Genomic DNA, 25,467 nt, shown 5'->3' with positions numbered 1-25,467 from the left:
AAGGTTGAGTGTGGGAAATTGGTGTACTCTCTGAAACTGCACTGATGTGTTAACAGTATTTTTGTGTCCCTACTGCTCTTATATTTATTGGATAAAAATAAAAATTGACACATTTAAAGGAGACTCTACATTTATTAACTTGTCACCATTCCTAGTATCTATAAGACATTTGGGTTCTGTTAACCTTCACTGAATACAGTGTAGAATTTGTATGTACAGAAAGTCAGGCATTTGGCTAATTCCAGTGACTTTTTTCCCAGAATTTTTTGCAGATAACCTGGGTGATTTCCTCATCTTCCTCCGCCGCTTTGCGGATGACATGTTGGAGACGTCCGCAGACGCCCTGGAGCACGTGCTTCACTTCGTCACTGTCTTCACGGGAAGCATAGAAAGGTGAAGCGCTGGGGCTCAGCTTCCCTGGTTAGAGCTGCAGAGCGTTCAGAGACTTCTCACCGAGGACAAGCCAGAAGCTGTGTTACATTGTCGATCACCTGACCATCCTATGGGTAGCCAGAAACCCCACTCTTGCCCACAGGGAATTTGAACTTTCCTATAAGGTACCTGATAGGCATGCCACTGCCAGCCCCTAGTGAAACTTACCTTAATGCAGAAACCTGACCCGTGGCAGCCAGGTGCTAATGATCTTTTAATAACCGTATGATACTGGTTGCTCTTGAAGTCCTGAGTTGGGTGAGCAGTAAACTTAGGTAAATGCTTTCTGATTTCAAGTCTTTCTCGTTCATCGCTTCTAGTCCTTTTTGCCAAAGGACGATTCTCACTGACGGTAGAGATGCCTCTCTGATGTTTCTGGTGCCTCGGCCCAAGGAAACAAACAGTGTGTACGTAGTGAGGATTGCTCCACGGAGAAGAGAATGAGCCACAGTCCTTGGAGCCATGTCAGTGAGAAGTAGGTAAAAGCGATCCTTCACTGAGCTGAGCAGATCTAATGAGGAAACATAAGTCAGCAAGTATTTATTAGGTGCACCTGGTATGCACTGTCGGTAACAGAATAATTATCCTGGCCTTTGCTTTCAGAACGCTTGGAAAGGCAAGTGTATCCCTGATGAAACAGTCAGAATAGTAAGCAGGAAAGAATGCATTATAGAGAAGTACACAGAATGGCTAAGCAGTAAATACAAACCCAAGTACTCACCCTCACACTTGGTAAGCTGTGACCTCAAAGTTGAATGGTATTCCCTATATTACCCCCCAGAAATTGACAGACTTAAAGCCGCAGAGCCCTGTTTCCCACAGTGCTGGTATGGGATGTTTGCTCCTCTGGAGACAATTTGACTCCTTGGCTTGGACGGTTTTGGCATGGTGATCGTAGAGGGCACGGCCAAGCCCTTTCCCTAAGAAGAAGAAGAAGAAAGAGGTTTCAGTTACTCTTCATACTCCTGAGAAGACTGGCTAGCCAGGCCCTGCACCAGTGTACACCAGTATTTTCGGAGAAATAAAAACCTGAAGCGGCTGAAATGAATGTTGATGAAGATAATGAAATAGTTTTCAAACAGCCCTTATCTGACATAGAAGGAGAAAGCACAAGAGACAAACACCTACACGTTCAAGGGGAAAAGGGAAAGAAAAAGCAGTCAGTGGTTCTGAATGTATTGTGTATAATTCTGGAAAATGTGATTTTATTACAAGGACTGCTTTTTTGTATTTAAGAAGATACAGTGGAATGCAGTTGTTGAAAGGGTTGTCAGAAAAACTGTAGGTTCAAGTCCTAGGAAGCAGCCCGTGGCTTTGGCTCACCTGCCCAGCTGAAGTGCAGGTATGCGCTCCGGCTCACAGCAGCCTGGCTCACGCCTCTTCTAGTTTCTTTACAGATTTGTGTCTTTAGTTACTCTGCCTGGAGAGAAGGGTCACCAGTAACTTCAGGTTTAAGTAGTAAAGTCTTTGTTGTCACCATCAAATAAAGAAAATAAAACGTTTTTTAAAATCTACCCACTCAACTTGCTTTCTGCCCTGTTTGCAGGATGAAGAATCCCCACCTGAGGGCCAAGCTGGCTGAGGTGCTGGAAGCAGTGATGCCCCACCTGGATCAGACCCCAAGTCCCCTGGTGTCGAGTGTGTTCCACCGGAAACGTGTATTCTGCAACTTTCCCTACGCAGCCCACCTTGCGGAAGCTCTGATCAAGGTCTTTGTGGACATTGAGTTCACAGGTAAAGGAGACAAGAACTAAAAAGCTGATACTTGTGCAGTTTCATAGCTGATATTTTTTACTAGTTTGAGTTCTTGTCAGTATTTGAATATCAGAAAAATGTCATCATTTGTTGAATTCCTACTGTGTGCCACCTACTGTGTGCCACCTTGATGCTAAGTGCTTTTTTTTTTACATTGTTTCATGAATTTGTCACCATTGGAAAGTTTTACTGTATTATCCTCATTTTACATATAAGGACATGGATCCTCAAAAAAATAAATTATTTGTCTGTCATACAACTGAGTGGTAGGCTTAGGTCTTTCTCCTCAAAAAAAACAACACATACTCTTACCAACTTTATTATTTACTGATTGATCAAACCATACTCAAATAAATTAGGCTGTCTGATTAAAACCCGAGACTTTATTTTCTCTGCCTCAGAATTGCAGAATAGTGGATAATGAGACAGTGTGCTGATTGAAATATTCTTTTATCCAAACTGTCTAATAGTCTAATTGTTAGATTAAGAATAGCAGCAGGCTCCCTGGCCAGTGTTGCTCAATGGTTAGAGTGTCAGCCTGCACACCAAAGGGTCAAGGGTTTGATTCCAGGTCAAGGGCATATACCTAGGTTGAGGTTTGCTCCCCGCTCCTGGTTGGGGTGCATTCCAGAGGCAACCAATCAACCTTGATCTTTCTCTTTCTCCTTCCCCCCCACCCCTTCTTTTCTCCCTCCCTCCCACTTTCTCTGGAAACAATGGAAAAAAGTATCCTCCGGTGAGGATTAACAAAAAAAGAACAGCAGGCGACACTCCCTTTCTCTCTCGGCCTTTTGAGATCTAACCCTGAGATGCTGTGTTTGAGTAAACAATACCCCATCGCAACCAGTAAACAGGATGTTAAGCAGTTACTTAAGACCCTTTTTACTTTTTATTAATTATTTTTTTGATCTTCACCGAGGGTTTTTGGGGTTTTTTTTAGAGAGAGAAAGAGAGGGAGAGGGGGAGAGAGAGAGAGAGAGAGAAACATCGATGTGAGAAACACCAATTGGTTGCCTCTTGTATATGCCCCAATTGGGGACCAAACCCACACCCTAGGTGTGTGCCCTGATCAGGAATCGAACTCACAACCTTTCGGAGTGGAATGGCACTCCAACCAGTGAGTCACACTGGCCAGGGCCAGACCCCTCTTAAAGGGGATGTCCTAGTATCCAATGACAAATACAACATTTATTATTTTTTTAATTTTATTTTTCCATCACAGTTTACATTCAATATTATTTTTTACTAGTTTGAGGTATATCGCATAGTTGTTGGACAATTAAAAAGAGACATTTAATTTTTTTAATATCTTTTTCTTGCTCTTTTTTAGAACGAGAGATAGAAACATGGATAAAAACCATCAATTGGCTGCCTCCTGTATGCCCCCTACTGGGGATCGAGCCCAAAACCCAGGCATGTGCCCTAACTGGGAATCAAATAGGCAGCCTCTTGGTTCGTAGGTAAATGCAGTTGAGCAATAAATTGCTGCAGTTTCCTCATTATCTCATAACACAGTTCTTTAGTTTCCTGCAATTATCTCAGGATATGTTATAATCCCTGTCTTATATCAGAGGAAGTGAAAGTTGCAAAAGGTTAAGAGACTTGCATGATGTGGAGCGGAAGGAAAACCTAGGTCTTCTAACTCCATACCCCATGCTCTTCCTTTATTATGTGACCTGACCTGTATGCTCTAGTGGTCAAATGCAATATAAGCCACAGGTTTTCAGCTTCTGCCCTGATTTTTCAGAGTAATTAAGAAACGGCCCTGGCTGGTGTGGCTCAGTGGATAGAGTGTTGGCCTGTGGACTGAAGGCCCCGGGTTTGATTCCTGATCAGAGCACATGCCCAGGTTGTGGGCTCGATCCCCAGTGGGGGTCATGCAGGAGGCAGCCAATCAGTGATTCTCTCTCATCATTGATGTTTCTATCTCTCCCTTTCCCTTCCTATCTGAAATCAATAAAAATACTTTGAAAGAAGGAAATGAGAAAGGAAAGGGAGGGAGGGAGGGAGGAAGGGAGGGAGGGAGGAGGGAGGGAGGAGGAAGGAAGGAAGGAAGGAAGGAAGGAAGGAAGGAAGGAAGGAAGGAAGGAAGGAAGAGTTGGCCACACATCTGGCATATTATCTGTGAAGATTGTGGGGATTATTTGATTTCCCATCTGCACATGGCTGTCTGCCATAGTGGCAGGCAGAGGCTCATTTAGAGTCTGATAAATACTCTACATTTCATGTGGAAGCATTTGTTTCCCTTGGCTTTTATTGTGTAGGTCAGTCCTTGTCCTCTTCTGTAGGACAAGGTATTCTTCTGCTCTGTCAGTGAGGAAGTAAGCAAATGCTTGCCTACAGCTCTAGGCCTATGAGCTCTCAAGGCAGATTTTGTCAGCCTTGACACATTCAGAGTCAAGGAAAATGGCCACACATAGACATAAGCTCTTACTCTTTCTCTGATGGCACCTTTAACACCTTTGCTGGGTTCTGCTCTTGCCTTACTCCAGGAGACCCCCATCAGTTTGAACAGAAGTTCAATTACCGCCGTCCCATGTATCCCATTCTAAGGTACATGTGGGGAACAGATACCTATCGAGAGAGCATTAAGGTAAGAGTTTTCGGTGAAACCAGACTAAGTTATCAGAGTTTTTGTTTCAGATAAACCCCATAAGTTGCGGTTCAGTACTAAAATGGTTTTCTCTTGGGCTGGGACTTACAGGATTTGGCTGACTATGCCTCTAAGAATTTAGAAGCCATGAATCCCCCACTTTTTCTCCGCTTTCTTAACCTGCTAATGAATGATGCCATATTCCTTTTGGATGAAGCCATACAGGTAAAAAACCCAAACAGATTAACTGCTCCTACACCTTCAAATCATGGCCAGTACATACTTTTAAACTTTTCATCACAATAGAGCAATCTTCATGCTTTTAGTACCAGTTTTAGACACTAGAAATCTGCAAGTAGCAGTGTACTACCAGCCTTCCCCTTACAGAGCTCGAGAAGCGTGGTTCCATTAAAGACCAAAAGCAAGGCTCATTGAAGCCTCTAGCTGGGATGATGCCTTGGCAGAGGGTGGAAAAGAATATATGATGAGGCCAAACTGAGGTAGACTGCCAGAACTAACTAGCCCCACAGAAGCCAGAACCTCACATATGGTCAGTGACTTTCTCTTCAACCTTTTCCATCCCAACACGTTAGTAACAGTGGCTCACTGAGGCAACGCTTCTTATCCCTCTCCTGAAAGATGTGATTTTTACACCACTGCTTGGAAAAAAACTAGCTTGGCTTGTTTTTTCATGTAAAGACTTGCCAATACTCTCCATCTCTCCACAACCCCCCAAATCTTTAGCTGTATAGAAACATGGGTTTCACAACATGGACAGCTGGTGCCTCTCAGCCCCTTTGGGGTTTTGTATCCTGAACCATCCCTATGGAGCTGGCTGTTGCTCATGTAAAAACTTCCCGTGCCTGCAAAGGGATAAGCAGTGACCAGCTGGAGAGGAGGCAGGAACATCATGAGGGTAGCCTGTTGGAGAGCCATGAGCTCCTCCTATTGATTAGCAGTCTCCCAGCAACTTGTGAGAAACTTTTCCTGCGTTTTGCATCTATATATATAAAAGCCTAAGCGACCGCCTGACTGTTCGGCCGGTAGCTATGACATGCACTGACCACCAGGGGGCAGACGCTCAACTTACAGGCATGGAAACATGGAACAGACTGATGAATCGAAGAGGGAAGGGGGGAGGAGGGTGGGTGGGAAGAGGTTAACCAAAGATCTTATATGCATAGTAGAGGCCCAGTGCACCAGTTCGTGCACCGGTGGGGTCCCTCAGCCTGGCCTGCGGGATCAGGCCAAACTGGCAGTCTGACATCCCTGAGGGGTCCTGGATTGTGAAAGGGTGCAGGCCGGGCCGAAGGACCCCTCTGATGCACAAATCCATGCACCAGGCCTCTAGTAATCCTGTAAGATTTTAGATAGATTTTCTTAGAAAACAGTAAACAGCCCCTTCTAGTAAGAGCTGTGTGATACAAACAATGACCCAAATGGTATTTTCATGGGACTGTAATTTTAACATGTTTGCTGTAACAGCAAAGGGGGGTTTTAACTATGGTTCTCCTTCCTGGCGTCTTGTGTGTTTGATAAAGCTTTGGTTTTTAATACAGCTTTGGGGGATTTCATTTTATTTTTTCCATCATTCAGGAAGGGTTCATCCTCTTTTTCGTCCTATTTGTTTTTGCTTGGGTTTCACACATTACACCACTTAGTCTCTATAATATTTCTAGAGGAATTACCAATAAGTCTACCTAGGCTGAAACAAAACTGTACGGGGCCACAGTTTTTCTTTTTCCCCAGAATTTCTCTTTTAGCTTCAGCCCTCTGCTGAGAAATAAAGCCTCATGTCTCTGTGGCCGTCCCTGGTTTTCCCAGCATAGTGGCCTAGATTGTAAATGGGACCTCAAGTCTGATCCTCCCTTCAACTGAACTTCTTCGATGATACATTCTGCCTCTGGTTCCCATAGTATCTGAGCAAGATAAAGATCCAGCAGATTGAAAAGGACCGAGGTGAATGGGACAGTCTGACTCCAGAAGCCCGCCGAGAGAAGGAAGCTGGCCTGCAGATGTTTGGACAGCTGGCACGTTTCCATAACATCATGTCCAACGAAACAATTGGTACCCTTGCCTTTCTCACATCAGGTAAGTACACAGAGCACCGCTTTCCCCAAAATGCAGTGGTCAAGACCTGCTTCATTTGAGGTCCCAGCGCAGCTGAGACTGAGTATTCAGACTCTGGTGGCATTAGCCTCCACAGTGTGGGAGAGAAATGAGTCACTCGGGGCTTCAGGAAACATGAGGAAGCCTTGTTGGCAGGGAATGAGGACACGGCCACCGCACGCTGCTGCCAGAGAGCGCAAATGGGTATCATTTTCTTACGGACAAGTTAGCAATATGGATATATCGGGTGGAGAGGAGGAAAATCAACCTGAAAAATAGTCTGGAACTCTGATTAAATGTAGATCGAACAAAGACATTATCTCCACCCCTCCTCAGCTACACTGTCCAGTGCAGTAGCCTCTTGCCACATATGGCTATCAAACATTTAAAATGTGGCCAGTTTGAATTGAGATGTGCTATAAGGAAATATATACTGCAATACTTAGTATTAAAAAACAAATATTAATAATTTTTATATTGATTTCACGCAAAATGACAACCAAGAATCACCAGACATTTGAGGAAATCTAGCATGAAACAGATAATATGTGAAAACTTTTTTTCCTTTCAGTTTATTGATTTTTAGAGAGAGGAAGGGAGAGGGAGAAAGGGAGAGAAAGTAAGTGCACCTGGCCAGTGTGGCTCAGCAGTTGAGCGTTGACTCAGGAACCAAGAGGTCACTGGTTTGATTCACAGTCATGGCACATGCCTGGGTTGCTGGCTCAGACTGCAGTAGAGGGTGTGCAGGAGGCAGCCAATTGATGATGTTTATTTCTCATCAATGTTTCTATCTCTCATCAATGTTTCTATCTCTCTGTCCTTCTCCCTTCCTCTCACTCTAATAAAAAACATATTTTTTTAAAAAAAATCAATATGAGGGCCAAATGTCAGTCAGCTGCCTCCTGCTTATGTCCCACTGGGGATCGAGCCCACAACTCAGGCATGTGCCCTTAACCAGGAATTAAACTGGCAACCTTAAGGTGCACAGGACAACGCCCAACCAACTAAGCCACACCAGCCAAGGTAATACATGAACACTTTCATAAAAATTTTCATAATCTCAGAGGGATAAGAGAAGATACAGCATATCAGTAGAAGGGTCAAAGATAAATTCAAGGAACTCTTGAGAGAAGCACAGAAAGGACTCCCATAAGCACATTAGAATTAAAATTATACAGCCTGGCCTGCGTGACTCTATGATGGAGTGGTCAAACTATGAACCAGGAGGTCATGGTTCCATTCCCGGTCAGGGCACATGCCCAGGTTGCAGGCTCGATCCTCAGTGTGGGGCCTGCAGGAGGCAGCCAATCAATGATTCACTCTCATCATTGATGTTTCTGTCTCTCCTCTCCTCTCTGAAAACAATAAAAAAAATTTGGGGGGGGGGGGGCACTGCATTTAAAAACAAAAAACTAAACTACAGAATAACCATCATTGAGAACCTCCTAAAATCTAGCTGAATGAAAGTCATATAACTAAGAATTTAAAGAAGCCACATGGGGTGGAGATGCTGAATGGGTTAGTTCCACATCATCGTGTAACAGACAAAATATGAGAGGAAGCCCTGGCCATTGTGGCTTAGTTGGTTGGGCATTGTCCCGTGCACTAAAAGGTTGCCAGTTCAATTCCCAGCCAGAGCACATGCCTGGGTTTCAAGCTCCATCCCCAGAGGGGGGATTAGGGAGGACATGCAGGAGGCAGCAATTTTTTGCTTTCACATGGATGTTTCTCTTTCTGTCTACCTCTCCCCCTCTCTCTCTAAAAATCAATTATTTTAAATCTTGAAAAAAAAAATCAGGAAGGATATCTCTGCTGCAGAGAATCTTCCCTGAGGAGCGAGGGATCCCAGCCCCACACGAGGCCCCTCCATCCCAGGGTTCCAGAGCCAGGATGAGATGTCCACATAACTTCTGCCTGAAAAACCAGTGGGGATTGAGGCTGATGGAGATTAAGACTGCTGGAGTCCCAGGGAGTTCCTCTTAAAGGAGCCACACATGCATTTACTCAGACTCCCTCCTAGTTCCAGCTATGGGGCAGCACCTTAAAAGGCACTAGGGACATCCTGGAAGGAACTAAATTGTCTGGCATCAGGGTGAGAGCTGGAGGGGCAGCTTTCTCCCAGAGGCCATAGTTCCTTTGCTGAGCCATCCCCCTACACAGGGCCAACAGGTAGTGGCCATATTGAGTCTCCATCAACTGGCTGTTATTGTTCAACACACCTGGGAATTCCCTGAGACCCCACCCCACCAACTTGCCAATCAACCCAAGCTGATTCCAGTGGCTTTTCCATATAAATGGCCTTCAAATTTACCTAAAATCTCTCAAACAAGTAGCAGCTGGCCCTGGTTCGCAACTTGGCCTTTCCTGGGCACCTCCAAGCCAGCACAGGTAGCAGCTATCTGCACATCACTTTGTAGCTCATGCTAGGTGGCCACAGGCAGTACACAGGCAATGGCTGTCCATTGCCTGGACCTCCTGGTAGGCCCCAGAGCCTGTATACTTGGTGGACAGCTTCAGACCACATCAGAGCAACACCCAACCACCTCATAAGTGACACACAGAAGGGGCAGACTCAGCAGGTACCAGAGACTTGCTGAAGTAAGTCCTGCTTTGTGAGGTGGGCCCCTGCACAGTGGTGGCAGCCAGTCCTTGCAACTGGTCAGCCTGGGGGTAAATCCCTCCCATTAACATCCCAACAGCAATTAAGGCTCACCTACAACAGGAGGGTGTACACAGCCCACATGGTGGCACACATGGAGCACCCAGCTCAGGTGAATAGGGAGGCTGTGCCACTGGACCCTAAGGACATCTACTATATAAGGTCACTCTACCAAGCCTGAGAGACGGAGCAGCTCTACCTAATACATATAAACAAACACAGGGAGACAGCCAAAATGAGGAGACAAGGAGACATGTCCCAAGTGAAAAAACGGAACAAAACTCCAGAAAAAGAAGTAAAAAAAAAAACGGAGACAAGCAATCTACTAGATGCAGAGTTCAAAACACAGTTAAAAGGCTGTTCAGCGAAATTAGAGGAAGAGTAGATGAACTTAGTGAGGACTTCAACAGCATAAAAAAGGACATGGGAGCCATAAACTAGTCAGAAATGAAGGATATACTAACTGAAATGAAGACTCATTTACAGGGAATCAACAGTAGAGTAGATGAAGCTGAGAATCAAAACAGTAATTTGGAAAATAAAGAAGCAAAAGCCCTAACCGGTTTGGCTCGATGGATAGAGCATAGGCCTGCGGACTTAAGGGTCCCAGGTTCAATTCCAGTCAAGGGCATGTACCTTGGTTGCAGGCACATCCCCAGTGTGGGGTGTGCAGGAGGCAGCTGATCAATGTTTCTCTCTCATCGATGTTTCTGACTCTCTATCCCTCTCCCTTCCTCTCTGTAAAGAATCAATAAAATATATTTTTTAAAAAAAATAAAAATAAGGAAGCAAAAAATCACCCAACCAGAACAGCAAAAAGAAAAAAATTACAATAGTATAAGGAACTTTTGGGACAACTTCAAGTGTACCAATATTCGCATCATGGGGGGTGCCAGAAGTAGGAGAGAGAGCAAGAAATTGAATACCTATTTTAAAAAATAATGACAGAGCCTGGCTGACGTGACTCTGGTTGATTGTCAACCTATGAAGCAGGAGGTCACAGTTCAATTCCCAGTCAGGGCACATGCCTGGGTTGCAGGCTCAATCCCCGGTGTGGAGCATGCAGGAGGTAGCCAATCAATGATTCTCTCTCATTGATGTTTCTATCTCTCCCTCTTCCTTCCTCTCTGAAATCAATAAAAAATGTATTTAAAAAATAATAATAATGACGGAGTTTGGCCGGCATGACTTAGTGGTTGAGCGATGGTTCGATATCCTGTCAGGGCACATGCCCAAGTTGTGAGCTCAATCCCCAGTAAGAGGCCTACAGGAGGCAGCTGATTGATGATTCTCTCTCATCATTGATGTTTTTATCTCTTCTCCCTTCCTCTCTGAAATCAATAAAAATATTTTTTAAAAAACAAAACTATCATTTAATATCAAAGGACATATAAAGAGCTTCCCAGAGAAGGAAAAGCTAAAGGAGTTCATCACCACCAAACCTATATTACATGAAATGTTAGAGCAGGGGTCCTCACACTACGGCCCGCGGGCCACGTGCAAATACAAATATTGTATTTGTTCTGTTTTGTTTTTTTACTTCAAAATAAGATCTGTGCAGTGTGCACAGGAATTTGTTCATAGTTTTTTTTTAAACTATAGTCCGGCCCTCCAACGGTCTGAGGGACAGTGAGCTGGCCTCCTGTTTAAAAGTTTGAGGACCCCTGTGTTAAAGGATCTTCTTTTTTTTAAATATATATTTTTATTGGTTTTAGAGAGGAAGAGAGAAGGGAGGGAAAGAGAGAAACATCAATGCTGAGAGAGAATCTGACCAGATGCCTCTTGCACACCGCCTACTGGGGATTGAGCCCACAACCCAGGCATGTGCCCTGACTGGGAATCAAACCATGATTTCCTGGTTCATAGGTCAATGCTCAACCACTGAACCACACCGGCCGGGCAAGGGTCTTCTTTAAGAAGGAAAAAAAGATCTCAGACATCTCTTGCAGCAATCTGTTCACATCTCAGGGCAGTGGTCAGCAAACTCATTAGTCAACAGAGCCAAATATCAACAGTACAACGATTGAAATTTTTTTGAGAGCCAAATTTTTTAAACTTAAACTATATAGGTAGGTACATTGTTATTAACTTAATTAGGGTACTCCTAAGGCTTAGGAAGAGCCACACTCAAGGGGCCAAAGAGCCGCATGTGGCTTGCAAGCTGCAGTTTGCCCCCCACGGTCTTAGGGCAAAGGAAACTAAGAAGGAAATAAACAAATGGGACTACATCAAAATAAAAAGCTGCACAGCAAAAGAAACCATCAACAAAATGAAAGGGGAGCCCACTGTATGGGAGAACATATTTGCTAATGTTACAGCTGATAAGGGGTTAATTTCCAAAATACGTGAAGAACTCATACAACTTAACAAAAGGAAGACAAACAATCCAATTAAATAATGGGCAAAGGACCTTGATAGAAATTTCTGAAAAGTGGACATACAGAAGGCCAAGAGACATGAAAAAAATGCTCAAAGTCACTAATCATCTGAGAGATGCAGATTAAAAAGACAATGAGGTATCACCTGACACCTGTCAGAATGGCTACCATCAATAAATCAATAAATGACAAGTGCTGGAGAGGATGTGGAGAAAAAGGAATCCTAGTCCACTGCTGGTGGGAATGCAAACTGGTATAGCCACTGTTGAGAACAGTATGGAGTTTCCTCAAAAAATTAGAAATAGAACTCTCTTTTGACCCAGTGATCCCATTTCTAAGACTAGAAGTTTCTTAACCTAAGAAACGCGAAACGCCAATCAGAAAGGATATATGCACCCCTATGTTCATAGCAGAACAACTTACAAAGCTGAGATCTGGAAACAAGTGCCCATCAATAGATGAGTGGATAAAAAGGCTTTGGTACATTTACTCAGTGTAATACTAAGTGGTGGTTAAAAAGAAGGAACTTTTACCATTTGCAACAGCATGGATGGACCTGGAGAGTATTATGCTGAGTGAAATAAGCCAGTCAGAGAAAGATAAGTATCACATGATCTCACTCATATGTGGAATCTAATGAACAAAATAAACAAATGAACAAAATAGATCCAGAGACAGAGAAGCATGAAACAGACTGATGCATTTCAGAGGGGATGTGGGTTGGGTGGGGAGAGATTAACCAGGGAACTTATATGCAAATAGCATAGCCCATGGACACAGATAAAAGTGTGGTGAAGGCCTGGGAGGAGTGGCTGTCGGGTGGAGGGGGTCAATGGGGAAATAAATGGGGGGGGTGGGGGCATCTATAATACTTTAACAATATAGATAAGTTTCTTTAAAAAGAAGGAAAAATGAAAAGACAAAAGATAAAAAATATGAATAATGTGAATAAATATATATCTGCCAGCAATTAAATCTAAAAAACAAAATAAATAAACAGAACAGAAATAGACTCATAGATACAGAGAAAATATTGATGGTTGCCTAATGGAAGGGGTGCAGGCTCGGGTGAAAAAGATGGAGAAGTACAAATTGATAGTAACAAAATAGTCATGGGATGTAAAGTACAGCACAGGGAACATAGTCAATCCTATCTAATAAGGAGGGAATATGCTAATTGACCCTCACACCGTCACAGAGATGGTGGCACCCACAGCCAATAAGGAGGGAATATGCTAATTGACTGCCCCGCCCTCAAAGATGGCAGCACCCACAGCCACAAGATGGCAGCGCCCAGTCCCCTCAGCCCTGCCAGGGTGGCAGGCACACGGGATGACAGGCCTGGCTGCTTCACCCACCTGCCTCCAGAGTCCCCCAGTCTCCTCAGCCCCCCAGCCACCCAGGGCTGGCCTGAGGCTCAGGTAACCAGGGCCACCTGAGGCTTGCGCTGCCAGTAGTGGCAGCAGCAGGGGTGTGATGGAGCGTCGCCTTCCCCTGATCACCAGGTCGCCTCCCGCCCTGGGGGCTCCTGGACTGTGAGAGGGGGCAGGCCGGGCTGAGGGACCCCCCCCTCCAGTGCAAGAATTTTCATGCACCGGGCCTCTAGTCTATATATAAAAGCCTACGCAACCATTACAACCAGACAACCAGATGACCGGCCAGTAGCTATGATGCACACTGACCACCAGGGGGCAGACGTTCAATGCAGGTGTTGCCCCCTGATGGTCATTGCACTCCCACAGCCAACCTCCCGTGGTCAACCATCATCCCGTAGTCCCTCCCCCCCGGCCAGCTGACCCAATCAGGACTAGGTGAGACAGCCCCAATCGGCCCCGATCGCCGGGCAGGCCGAGGGACCCCACCTGTGCGTGAATTCGTGCACCAGTCCTCTAGTATCCTTATAACTGCATGGTGTCAGATGGGTATTAGATTTATCAGGGTGACCACTTAGTATGTTATGTAATGTCTATTAGTAATCATTGGGTGTATACCTGAAACTAATATAATATTGTATATCAACTGTAATTGAAAAATAAAAAATTTAAAATGAATTCAAAAAAAGGAAGCAGAACAGAAAGAGATGGAAATAAGAAAAGGGCAAGAAAATAAAGGATCTATCTAAAAAGTCTCAAACAAGAAAACTGTTAGGGAGGGATTATCAAAGAAATAATATCCAAAAAAATCCCCAAGAGTGAAAGCCTCTAAATCAAGCATGTCAAACTCACGGCCCGCAGGCCGCATGTGGCCAACAGTGAATATTTGTGCGGCCCAGCTAACACAACGGTATGTAAGAAACGTTTTCATACAAATTTTGTAACTTAATTTTTACAATTATTTTATACAATTATCAATAACAAACTACAACATTCGCTAACGACTGATTACTGTAATCATGTTGCATTCATTTCCCTTACGTGCAGGCGCACCATTTCTCTCCACTAACACTAGCAGCAGATATTTTAGCAGCCGATTGCTACATCATTAGTCTTGTACTGACTTGTTTGGTGTGCACAACAGGAAATACTTTGCTTTTGGAGAACAAGAAAAATAGGTTTATTTGTGTTACACTTATTAATTTGTGTAGTTATTCAGTGTCTGGTAATTAATGTTCAAGTAAAAATATTAATTTTTATTAAAATGTTCTATTTTATGTTAACGATTACTCATTTATTTCAGCCCTTTGTATTCATGTCTATCAAAATCAAGTGGTAGTAAAAATAAATGAAAAATTGCTGACAAACATCAAAATTTCCAAGAAAAGGGGGAATTGGAGCATTTTTGCTGTGAAGTAAAGACTAAAATAATCTGTTTGATATGTATTAATGCTGTTAGTGTACCAAAGTTATTCCACATTCATTGTCACTATGAACAACATAAATCAAAATATGATAATTATGAGGGATTAATGAGGCAAGAAAAGTTAAAAGAGCTCAAGCTGGGACTAAAAAAACAGCAGTTCATGTTTACTAAAGTATCACAAGAAAGTGAAGCAGTGGTGCATGCAAGGTACATCTTGTCAGAGTTGATAGCTAAACACTCAAAACCTTTTACTGAAGGTGGTTCATCAAGGAATGTCTAAAGCAGAAGAAATTGTTAGTCCTGTAAATGTGAAGTCTTTTCAAACAATCTCTTCGTCTCGAAATACAGTTGCGGAAAGAGTTACTGATTTGGCCGACAATTTAAGTATTCAGATCAAAGCAAAATGATCTAGTTTCTAAGCTTTTTCCATTGCCTGTGACGAGAGTATGGACATTGGAGGCGTAGCTCAGGTAGCTGTGTTTCTTTGTGCTTGCGACACGGATTTCAACATTTTTGAGGAATTATTGGAACTAGTACTAATGCGTAACACTAGTACAGGACAAAATATATTTAATTTTGTTTTTAAACTTCTGCAAAAGTACAGTCTACCTCTCTCAAAATTAACTTCTGTAGCTACAGATGGCGCTTCTTCAATGACTGGAAAAAACAGTGGTTTCACGGCATTACTGCAAAAATAAAAAGTGAAATTTATGGCAGAGCCAAGATTCATCTTACACATTGCATTATATCAAGAAGTATTGTGCACAGAGGCAATAAACATGGAAAATGTGTTGACATCTATCAAAAAAAATTATCAATTTCATAAGCTCTCAAAGCTTTAATCAGCAACAGTTCTCTGCTTTCTTAAGTGACTTAGTAAATATTCCGGCTTGTGCTACTATATCGAGGTGCGCTGGCTCTCTGCTCCAAGGTCCTAAACAATTCTGGGACTTGAAAGAAGAAATATGTCAGTTCTTAATAACTAAGAATCAAGACATAAGCCTGTTTTTTGACACAATATGGTTGCAGGATTTATCCTTCATGGTTGACATAACAAAACACTTATATGACTTAAAACTGCAAGGAAAAGATCAGATTGTTATAAATATGTGTGACCAAGTCAAAGCATTCACATGTAAGCTAGTTCTTTGGGAAAAGCAGTTGAAAAATGAAGATTTAATGTACTTTCTGACATGCAACATGAACAAATCAAGTTTAAGTGAAACTGCATCATATCAAAAAATTGTAAGCCTTAGAACTGAATTTGAAACAAGGTTTGCAGATTTTAAATTTTTGGAAGACAAGTTTTCTTTGTTTTCTTTAATTTTTTCAATAAATATAGAATCAGTACCTAATCAAATGCAAATGCAGGTAATTGAGATTCAGTGCGATTCAGATTTAAAGGCAAAATTCAGTGACATTGGCATGCCTAAATTTTACAAATATTTACCTGCCAGCTTTGAAAATTCACATGAAATTATTTCCATGTTTGGAAGTACTTATCGGTGTAAGTAGTTATTACAATTATGAGAGGAAATAAGTCTCCTGTCAGATCCAGAATTAGTGACATTCACCTTGGGGCAGTTTTGAACGTAATCACTGAGAACAAGATTTCCCCAGAAGTAAGAATGATAATAGCAGAGAAGAGATGCCAAGTGTCAGGAAGAAAACATTAATTTTATCATTGCTCTTGTTCTTTTTTTTATATACTATACTTTTCAAAATAAACCTACGTCTCTATGAAAATTGAAGCTTTTGTTTTTTTGTGGTCCACATAAACTTAAACCTTGTTTATTTGGCCCGTGTTAGCCTTTGAGTTTGACATGCTTGCTCTAAATTGAAATGAGCCATCAAGTGGCTAGCACAGAGAATTTTTTAAAACCCCATACTAAGATTTATCATTGTGACAGTTCAGAAAATCAGAGTAAAAAAATGATTCTACAGGGTCCCAGAGAGAAAGTCAGGTCATATACAATTGTTTAAGTACCAAAATGTCTTTGAAATTCACAACAGTAACATCTGAAGCTGGAACACATTCCTGATGGGAAATATTTTTTCCAGCCTAGAATCCTATACCCAGCCAAACTATCAATTCTATTAGCGGGTAAAGTATAAGGGCATTTTCAGACATGAAGGCATCAAATTTACTTTCAGTGTGCCCTTTCTTAAAAAGCTACAATAATATATACTCACCCAGCTGGTGTGGCTCAGCGTTTGAGCATTGACCCAGGAACCAAGAGGTCATGGTTTGATTCCCAGTCAGGGCAGATGCCCAGGTTACAGGCTCAATCCCCAGTAGGAGGCTCTCTCTTTCTCTGTAAAAATCAATAAAAACATTAAAAAAAAAAAAAAAGATACACTATCAAAATAAGAGAATAAACCCAGAAGGAGCTAGATGGAACCCTGTAAGAGACACAAAGGACGTTCCCAGGATGATGGTAGAAGGAGCTCGTATAACCACCACACAACAGGCCTACAGAGCAAGGAGTCCAGATTGGAGTGACAGATGGAAACTTCCAGAAAGAACATTTCCCAAAATGCAGAACTGCTAGAAATTATCCTATTGGGAGTTTTACATTTCTGATAAAGAGTTGTTTTGTTTTTTTCTTTATTGATTAAGGTATTACATATGTGTCCTTATTCCCTCATTGCCGCCCCACCCCACTCCGTTCATGCCCACACCCCCTGGTGTCTGTGTCCATTGGTTGTGCTTATATGCTTGCATACAAGTCCTTTGGTTAATCTCTCCCCTCTGGTGAAGAGTTTTAGGAAGATTTAATGATAGGTTCTCTGAAAATAAGCAAACAAAAACCCCAGAGTTATACTAAAATGTAGTTCACACTTGTACAATGCAGGGGTTAGTGACACTGACCCCCCACCCTGGCACAGTGGAAAACCCACGTGTAACTTCTGACTCCCCAGAAGTTAACTACTAATGGCCTACTATTAACTGCAAGCCTTACTGACAATATATAGTCGATTAACACATATGTATGTCTTATGTATTTTATACTATATTCTTAGAATAAAGTAAGATAGGGAAAAGAAATATTATTAAGAAAATCCTAAGGAAGCCCAGCCAGTGTGGCTCAGTGGTTGAGTGTGGACCCATGAACGAGGAGGTCACGGTTTGATTCTAGATCAGAGCACATACCCGGGTTGCAGGCTCAGTTCCCAGTGGAAGGTGTGCAGGAGGCAGCTGACCAATGATTCTCTCTCATCATTGATGTTTCTATCCCTCTCCCTTCCTCTCTCTAAAATCAATAAAAATATAAAAAAAGAAAATCATAAGGAAAGAAAAATACATTTACAGTATTTATTGAAAAAAACAGCTGCATAAAGTGGACCCATGCAGTTCCAGCCTATATTTATATTGTTCAAGGGTCAACTGTATAAACAAGGTGTTAACAGACTTTATTTCTGGATGGCAGTTTTTGCATTTTGTTCGTTTGCTTTTGCTTGTCTATATTTTCTAATATTACCGCAATGAACATGTATTAAAATTACTTATGTAATTTTAAAAAGTAGTAGTCTCCAGAGGTCTCCCAGCGAAACTCTAAGACATAAGTAAAAGATTGCTAATGGATTGAGTTTTCAGTCTGGCTTTCCTTCCAGAGATCAAGTCACTCTTCGTGCACCCTTTCCTGGCTGAGCGCATCATCTCCATGCTGAACTACTTCCTGCAGCACCTGGTTGGCCCCAAGATGGGGGCCTTGAAAGTCAAGGACTTCAGTGAATTTGACTTCAAGCCCCAGCAGCTCGTATCAGATATCTGCACGATCTACTTAAATCTTGGGTACTTGAGATTTCAATTGGGCAAGCCCAAGGGGGATGCTAATGTTTTAATTGGGGGCTTTGATAATAGAATAATGTGGAAGTAGAAAAGAAATGGTTCATTTCAAGTTGGTTGGTGAAAGAATCTTCTGTAGTTTTAAATGAGATTTTTGTGTTACCTGTGGGACAGACATTGTTCAGAATTTCCAACATTCTGCCTTGATTTGTGCAAAGATAAACTTTGCTGGTTGTACTGTTGTTTGGAAAAGCAGTGTTCCTTTAAAGCCTCAGAATACTTGATAGACCTCCTTCCTAAGAATTAGAAATGTTTATCCAGAGAGCATTCATGGCATTTAAGTGGTGGGACCCTTGTTCCTCAACCCACTGACTACCTCCTCTGATGCTCCATTTCCTTCCCATGCTGGCCTTCCAGGAATGAGGAGAATTTCTGTGCCACCGTGCCCAAAGATGGACGTTCCTATTCCCCGACTCTTCTTGCACAGACCATCCGAGTTCTGAAGAAAATAAATAAGCCTGGAGATATGATTGTGGCTTTCACCAACTTAGCAGAGAGAATCAAGGTGAGAAGGAGGAGGGTTTGTTTATTAACATGTTCTATAAAAATCCCATGGTTGCCCTGGCCAGTGTGGCTCAGTTTGTTGAACATTGTCCCGTGTACCGAAAGGCCGCTGGTTTAATTCCCTGCCAGGACACATACCCACGTTGCAGGCTCGATCCCTGGTCAGGGTATGTACAGGAGGCAACAGGTAGAAGTTTCTCTCCCCCTTCCTCTGTCTCTCTAAAGATCAAGAAAAACTTTTTTTTAAAATTACATTATTGACTCAGCTGTACTGCTCTACCCTGTTTTGGAGGGTAGGCAGAAACATTGCCTTGAGAAAATATAAACATGACTAGTCAATAACTAGAACTACTGAATTCTTAATACTGCTATTTTTTTATTACTGATTTGAGAGAGAGAGCAAGGTACAGAGAGAAACATTGATGCTTGTTGCTCTTATCTGTGCATTCATTGGTTGGTTCTTCTATGTGCCCTGACCGGGGATCGAACCTGCAACCTTGGCCTACGGGGACGACGCTCTAACCAAGGCAATACTACTATTCTTATTTTTTTTGTTGTTGTTTCAATTTATTGTGGGGTTTTTTTTAAATATGCTTTTTTGTTAATTTCTGGAGAGAGAGATAGAAACATTGATGAGAGAGAAACATGGCTGCCTCCTGCACACCCCCTACTGGAAATCAAGCCCACAACCCAGGCATGTGCCCTGACCAGGAATCGAACCAGCAACTCTTTGGTACATGCTCAACCACTGAGCCACACTGGCCAGGCACTACTACTACTACTACTACTTTCTCTAGTGTGAGAGTGAGAATAGAAAAATTGATTTAAGAAGCTTCTACTAGAAGAGTATACAGAGTTTTGTAGGCTGTTTTTATGAAAATGTTTGTGCAGTGTTACTAATAAATTTGAAAATCTATATTAATGCTAAAAAGCAGAACTTCTTAGAATAGAATTCAAGATGAGTTGTTTTAGTTATTTTTATTGGTTTTCTCTGTTCTCTATATTTGTGATTGGTAGTTGGCTTATGTGGGAATAGCCATACATTTTAAAGATTAAAATACTGCGTTGTATTTAGCTAATAATCCCTTTGGGGTATGACAGAGCTTCATTAGCAGTTATGAAAACAGAAAAATCATGGCACAGTGTCCGGTAGAAAACTTTCTTTATTGATGTCAGTCCTCCCTTCATCGAGTTACTTATTTCTTGAGTTGGGCTTCATCTTTGCCTCCAGTTTAGCCAGATGGGGCCCTGAGTCATGAAAGAATCAAAGGTTGAAGGCGCTTTTAAATTCTTACACCTGATTGTGCCTAACCCCGGAAACTTCATGAGTGGCTGTGATTATGCAAATAATAACCCTCCAGCTCCTCCCATTTTAGATTCTGACATTTACAACAGGACTGTTGCCAGAAAGATGTATGTGATGTGCTTCTTTTCCTGCTAACACTTTAACCCATTCTTAACTACTAACAGCTGAGCCAATGGAAGTTTCCGAATTGAGGCTGGATGCTAAATTTGACCCCATAATATCTATCTTGGCTTGTTTAGAAAGCAAAGAATTGTCACTGTCACTGTAAAGGGTCATTACCTTGAAAACAAGCCTTTCAGGTTCGCCACCCTTTAAGGTGCAGTCATTGGGCATCTGAACAGTCACTGTGAACCCAGCTCAGTGCTGGCTGTTTGTGCTCAGTCCCTCGCAGACCTGCAGCAGCAGGAAGAGGAGACCTACGCGGACGCCTGCGATGAGTTCCTGGACCCCATCATGAGCACCTTGATGTCTGACCCTGTGGTGCTGCCGTCCTCCAGAGTCACCGTGGACAGGTCCACCATCGCCAGGCATCTGCTCAGGTACGCCCGCCCGGCAGGCAGCCTCGGGGCAGGCGGACGGCCGCTGCTGCACCTTTTCTCCCAGCTTTCTGATCACGGTGTAGTGCGCCCCGTAGGTGCCAGAGATGACTGACTGTTAATGTGATGGGGAGGCATTGGTGGAGGTGTTTCACTTGATTGTTAAGGATTTAAACATTCAAAACAAGAAACCTTGTTGTGAAATACTGGTCTAACCTTATCTATTCCTTCCTTAAGGAAATAATTTGTTAACATGCTATAAAATATTTTAACCTGGAGTCTGAGTGGATTTAAATTGCTTTAATGTTATAAAAATATAAAAGGTAGGGGTGTCTTTTTATTATTCAGGCTTTAAACTGTATTCATCCCACGGGTTAACTCACATCTCCTGCTGCTGCTGCTGTCGGTCGTGGTGTCCAGGGGGCTCTCGGCTGCCTCTCTCAGGGCAGCATTGCCTAGAAAGGGTCTGAGAGACTTGCCTGTTTAAAATGAAGTTATGGAAGTTGACCCAAATTTAAGGAAATACAATTTTTAAATATTGGGGGAAAAGGATTTCCTATTTCATGGTATTTGGTATTAAGTATTCACTATATGCATGATGCTGTGCTAGGTGGGACACCTTTTCAAAGTGTGAGTGAAAATTTACATTTTATTGGGGCCTCAGAATAAAAAGGAGAGGATATACCAGCCCTTAAAGTATGTTATAAACCTTCCTACCTGTCAGGAAGCCATGATCTGCATCTACTTGGATAGCAGTCAGCTGACTGGGTCAGGTGTCCGTTCACAAGGCTTTATCCCCTGACATCTCCTTCTGTTTTGAGAGCCTGTCACTAAAACTAAGCTCTTCCTGCTGACGTGAGCGTGCAGGGTCTCCAGAGAGGGAAACTGAATCGGATATCTGAACAATGTTGAAATAAAGTTTGTTTAGAAGCAGAAAGACAAAGTAGCTAAATAATCTGAAAAGGAAAAAAACCTCCTGAATCATTCTTTCTAACTCAATTCAGCACTTCATTCAAATGCAGTCTAGCTTCAGTCTCCAAGTAAGATCCCAGGTATCCTAGTTTTGGCTTAGGATGTTAGAACTGATGAAAATAACCCCATTTTCCTTTCTCTCTTTGTCCCAGTGACCAAACAGATCCCTTTAACCGGAGCCCCCTCACCATGGACCAGATCCGGCCAAACACGGAACTAAAAGAAAAAATCCAGCGGTGGCTCGCCGAGAGGAAACAACAGAAGGAGCAACTTGAATAAATGCTGCGGCCTAAGCCTCCAACACCAACCCCAGAGTGAAGATAAACAGTTGTTGGTGACTTCTCTTCGGTTCTGTTCCTTTCTTTCTTTCTTTCTTTTTTTTTCTTCTTTTTTTGCTAAATTGGAGAACTGCTCTTGCTCAGATTATGATAATTAAGATTCCTAAGAACTTGACAAGGCTCTCCTCGCTTACAGGATATTATAATTATACCCCCACCAAGTCTGGAAATCATCACTAATTTTTACCCTTTGTTCTCTCTTCTCCCCTTTCCTACCTTAAATTATATTAATTCCCACTGCTAAAACTTCCTGCCACCTTACCATTTTTCTTCCAAGAACTGCTCAGACATCTTTGGTGAGCACTGCTTTTAAGTATATGATGTCACATATTTCAGTGACAGCTGATATCGTCAAAAAGCCCTGTGTTCTCAAGGTATTGACTAGTCTTCGAGGCCCCGACTTCAGCTCTTCTTTTGTACAGGTCTGCAGTATTAAGGATAACCTTCCACATCAAAGCAGGTAGCTACGCTTGAGTACACTGTGAGATGATAGATGAGATGAAAAAAGAAAGGAATCTTATGCAATTCTGTTGATAGCTCTTAATTTTGTATTATCTCCATAACTCAGAGACATGGTAGAGGACAAACACTGTCCCATGGGGTTGTCATTACCACAGAACCCCTACAATAGTTTGGGGAGGACTGACAGGATAAACTTGCAGTTTTGATACTATCCAGAAAATTGAGGTGAAACAATAAAAGAGGCTGTTGGACCCAATTTAGCTTATGGAAATCTGTTGCTAAGTAGAGAAGTTGGTTAACAAATATTGTAAGCAAGAAAAATGTCATTTTAAGACACTAATATCAACAGTATATCTCAGTATATATATACACCATGTGTTTTTTTATATTGGCTTAGTGTAAACTGAGTTCCACTTTAAATCGTCTCTTCCATGGTAAGGTATTTACAGTATGTGGCCACTCACACACTTTCTAGATAAAATTCCGAGACTGTGAAATGTATATAGTTAATGTTTGAGCTTGTGACCTGAATCCCAAGAACTGCTTCTAACTCAGCCTAGGTCAGCAGTTAACAAAGGAATTTGAGGACAGCTTTGCCCACAAACCATTTTAAATAGCAACTTAGCCCCGTATAGTTAATAGTTGGGTGGGCCCCCACTTTTACAAGTTGAGCTTGAGCTCCCTACTCAGCTGTGCAGCTTACATGCTAAGTGAGGCACATTCCCCTCTGGACTGTCTGTACCACTGTCCCTCTAAGCCCAAAGATAACCTAAGTGAAAAGAAGAAGGGTGTGATCTGGAAACGGTCATTGCTTCATTTAGAGGACATTGTTAACCATGGCGTCTTTCAAATAAGATGTCAATTTCATGATATTACAAGTTTCTGTCACCAGCCCTTGATACGTTTTTGATGGTTATCAACTGGAAAAAAACAATGAGGGGGCATCCCACACTAGATTAAAGATGTTGCCTATTGCTGTGCAAATGCCAGAACGTCAGACAGGAACTCAGTGTGGCCTCCTGGGCCTTGAAGGCATGGGTTGACAGAATTTGTTTATTTCCTTAAAATAAGCTTCATGTCATATTTATTAGCCTCCTTTACTGAGAATGAACTGTGTATACAAGAAGCTTCTACCAGCTTGCATTATCTTCCCAGCCCAATCACATAGGATGTTTTCTTTAAAAGACCAGGTTTTTATAGGGGGAATTTAGAGGGAAAATGGGCACAGAACCTCAAAAGGCAGCGTTCCCAGCAGCTTTCTAGTCAACAACCTGTATGTTTGTATCTGTATATGTATTCCACGTGTCTTCAGATTGTAAGCCTTTTCTGGCAAGCTTTTTTTTAATTATTAAAGCCCTTTTCCTGAAATTTATGAATCGCTATAGCACCATTAATGCTGCTGAATGTCTTAAACTCATTACATAGGCAAGTGCATAGCCACTACTGGTAAGAAACCATGTAATTTAAGAACATCCAAAAATGAGACTAAAAATTATCATTTTGGTACAACGCAGTGCATATATGCACTTGGAAGCTTGAAGAGGTATTTTGTTATCTGGAACTAAAAACCAGCTCAAAATCTATGAGAGCAGACTCTCTGACATACCTAGTTTGATGTGTTGGCTTTGCTGGAGTATGATAGGAAAGTGGAGACTCTAATCAGCTCTAACAGAGCTTACTAAGAGGGTAATACTGAACTTAGGAAATTTAATAGGTTTCATCAAATAATCTGGTTTTTTTAAATGGATATGTAAAACCTGAAAGAAACTTTAAAGGTTTCACACTCTACAAAAGCTTTATTACTTTATTTGATGCTGGTTGTGAAGCAGCCATTGCACAGAGCGTAAGTGTACTGGGTGCCTTTACCAGCCGGGGCAGATGCTGCACTGTTGATGACATGAGTACATAATGCACATGCTCTACCTGCTACACAGGAAACGAACTTAAAGACAAAAAAAAAAAGAACAAAAAGGTTGACTGAAATAAAACTTGATGGACATAACTGTGTTCTGAAACATTCCAGGAAGGTTATTTCTTGTCAAACTCACCTGGGGGTATTTGTTCAAAGCTTGTATGTAATAAATGAATTCCTAACTTACAACCTTTGTCATCACTTCGTTTATGACAGTATTAAAAGCTCGCAGCAGTTTCAGACTGTGACCTGGCTGACCTAATCTGCCTGAGCAGTTAGCCTCTGGATCCTGTAGTCATCTTGGAAGGGGAGTCTCCTAATCAGTTCGCTTTGGGCTCACTCTTTATCTGGCCTACACCCCACGTCTTTCAATCATTCACTGCAGGGGTCCTCAAACTACGGCCCGCGGGCCACATGCAGCCCGCCGAAAACGTTTATCCGGCCCGCTGGGTGTTTTTGCCGCCGCTGTGTGCATAGGAATTTGTTCATAGTTTTTTTTTAAACTATACTCCGGCCCTCCAACGGTCTGAGGGACAGTGAACTGGCCCCCTGTTTAAAAGTTTGAGGACCCCTGATTTACTGTCATGTTCCTTTGCCCCGTGTTTCTGTACCCTCTGCCGTGCAAGACTCAGCCTAGGTTAACCCAACCATTCCCCTGTTCCAGTATCCAAAGTACAGACCATTGTTGGAGAAAAATGACACCATCTTTACCATCAACTTGTGGTTTCTAACATTGCCCAAAACCCTTTTGTGTCCGTAACTTCAACAGCTTTTCCAAACTCCAACCTCTTTTCTCAAATTCTCACCCTTCACACTCAGATGACCTTGCCTTCTAATTCACTAGAAAAATACACTTAGATTT

The 25,467-nt window shown here is 42.2% G+C and overlaps 1 protein-coding gene and 1 long non-coding RNA gene across 4 annotated transcripts in view; one reads left to right on the top strand and one right to left on the bottom strand.

The window, feature by feature from the left end:
* The window catches only part of UBE4A (ubiquitination factor E4A), a 58,637-nt gene extending 33,843 nt beyond the window's left edge, over positions 1-24,794 (top strand). The window contains exons 12-20 of one of the 3 annotated variants that reach the window (XR_004970268.1): positions 261-393; positions 1,979-2,166; positions 4,680-4,780; positions 4,892-5,005; positions 6,697-6,871; positions 18,341-18,521; positions 18,933-19,080; positions 20,747-20,924; positions 22,046-22,183. Coding sequence is in view for 1 of the 3 variants with exons in the window: in XM_036324140.1 (XP_036180033.1) it covers positions 261-393; positions 1,979-2,166; positions 4,680-4,780; positions 4,892-5,005; positions 6,697-6,871; positions 18,341-18,521; positions 18,933-19,080; positions 20,767-20,924; positions 22,046-22,172 (1,325 nt within the window). In the remaining 2 variants the exon portion in view is untranslated. Of the gene's footprint in view, positions 1-260; positions 394-1,978; positions 2,167-4,679; positions 4,781-4,891; positions 5,006-6,696; positions 6,872-18,340; positions 18,522-18,932; positions 19,081-20,741; positions 20,925-22,045 lie in introns of all 3 variants that reach the window. The other 2 variants (XR_004970269.1, XM_036324140.1) reach the window with 2 other exon arrangements.
* Positions 116-1,981, bottom strand: LOC118664237. Its single transcript, XR_004970270.1, has 2 exons — positions 1,756-1,981; positions 116-1,352 (listed from the first exon to the last, which is right to left on the bottom strand). It is a non-coding gene; the product is annotated as an uncharacterized LOC118664237 (long non-coding RNA).
* Positions 24,795-25,467: the final 673 nt, after the last annotated feature.

Source organism: Myotis myotis, unplaced genomic scaffold, assembly GCF_014108235.1.
Source record: "Myotis myotis isolate mMyoMyo1 unplaced genomic scaffold, mMyoMyo1.p scaffold_m19_p_10, whole genome shotgun sequence".
Taxonomy (NCBI): domain Eukaryota; kingdom Metazoa; phylum Chordata; class Mammalia; order Chiroptera; family Vespertilionidae; genus Myotis; species Myotis myotis.
Note: the sequence above shows the minus strand (reverse complement) of the source record. Positions and strands in the feature narration are given on the sequence as shown.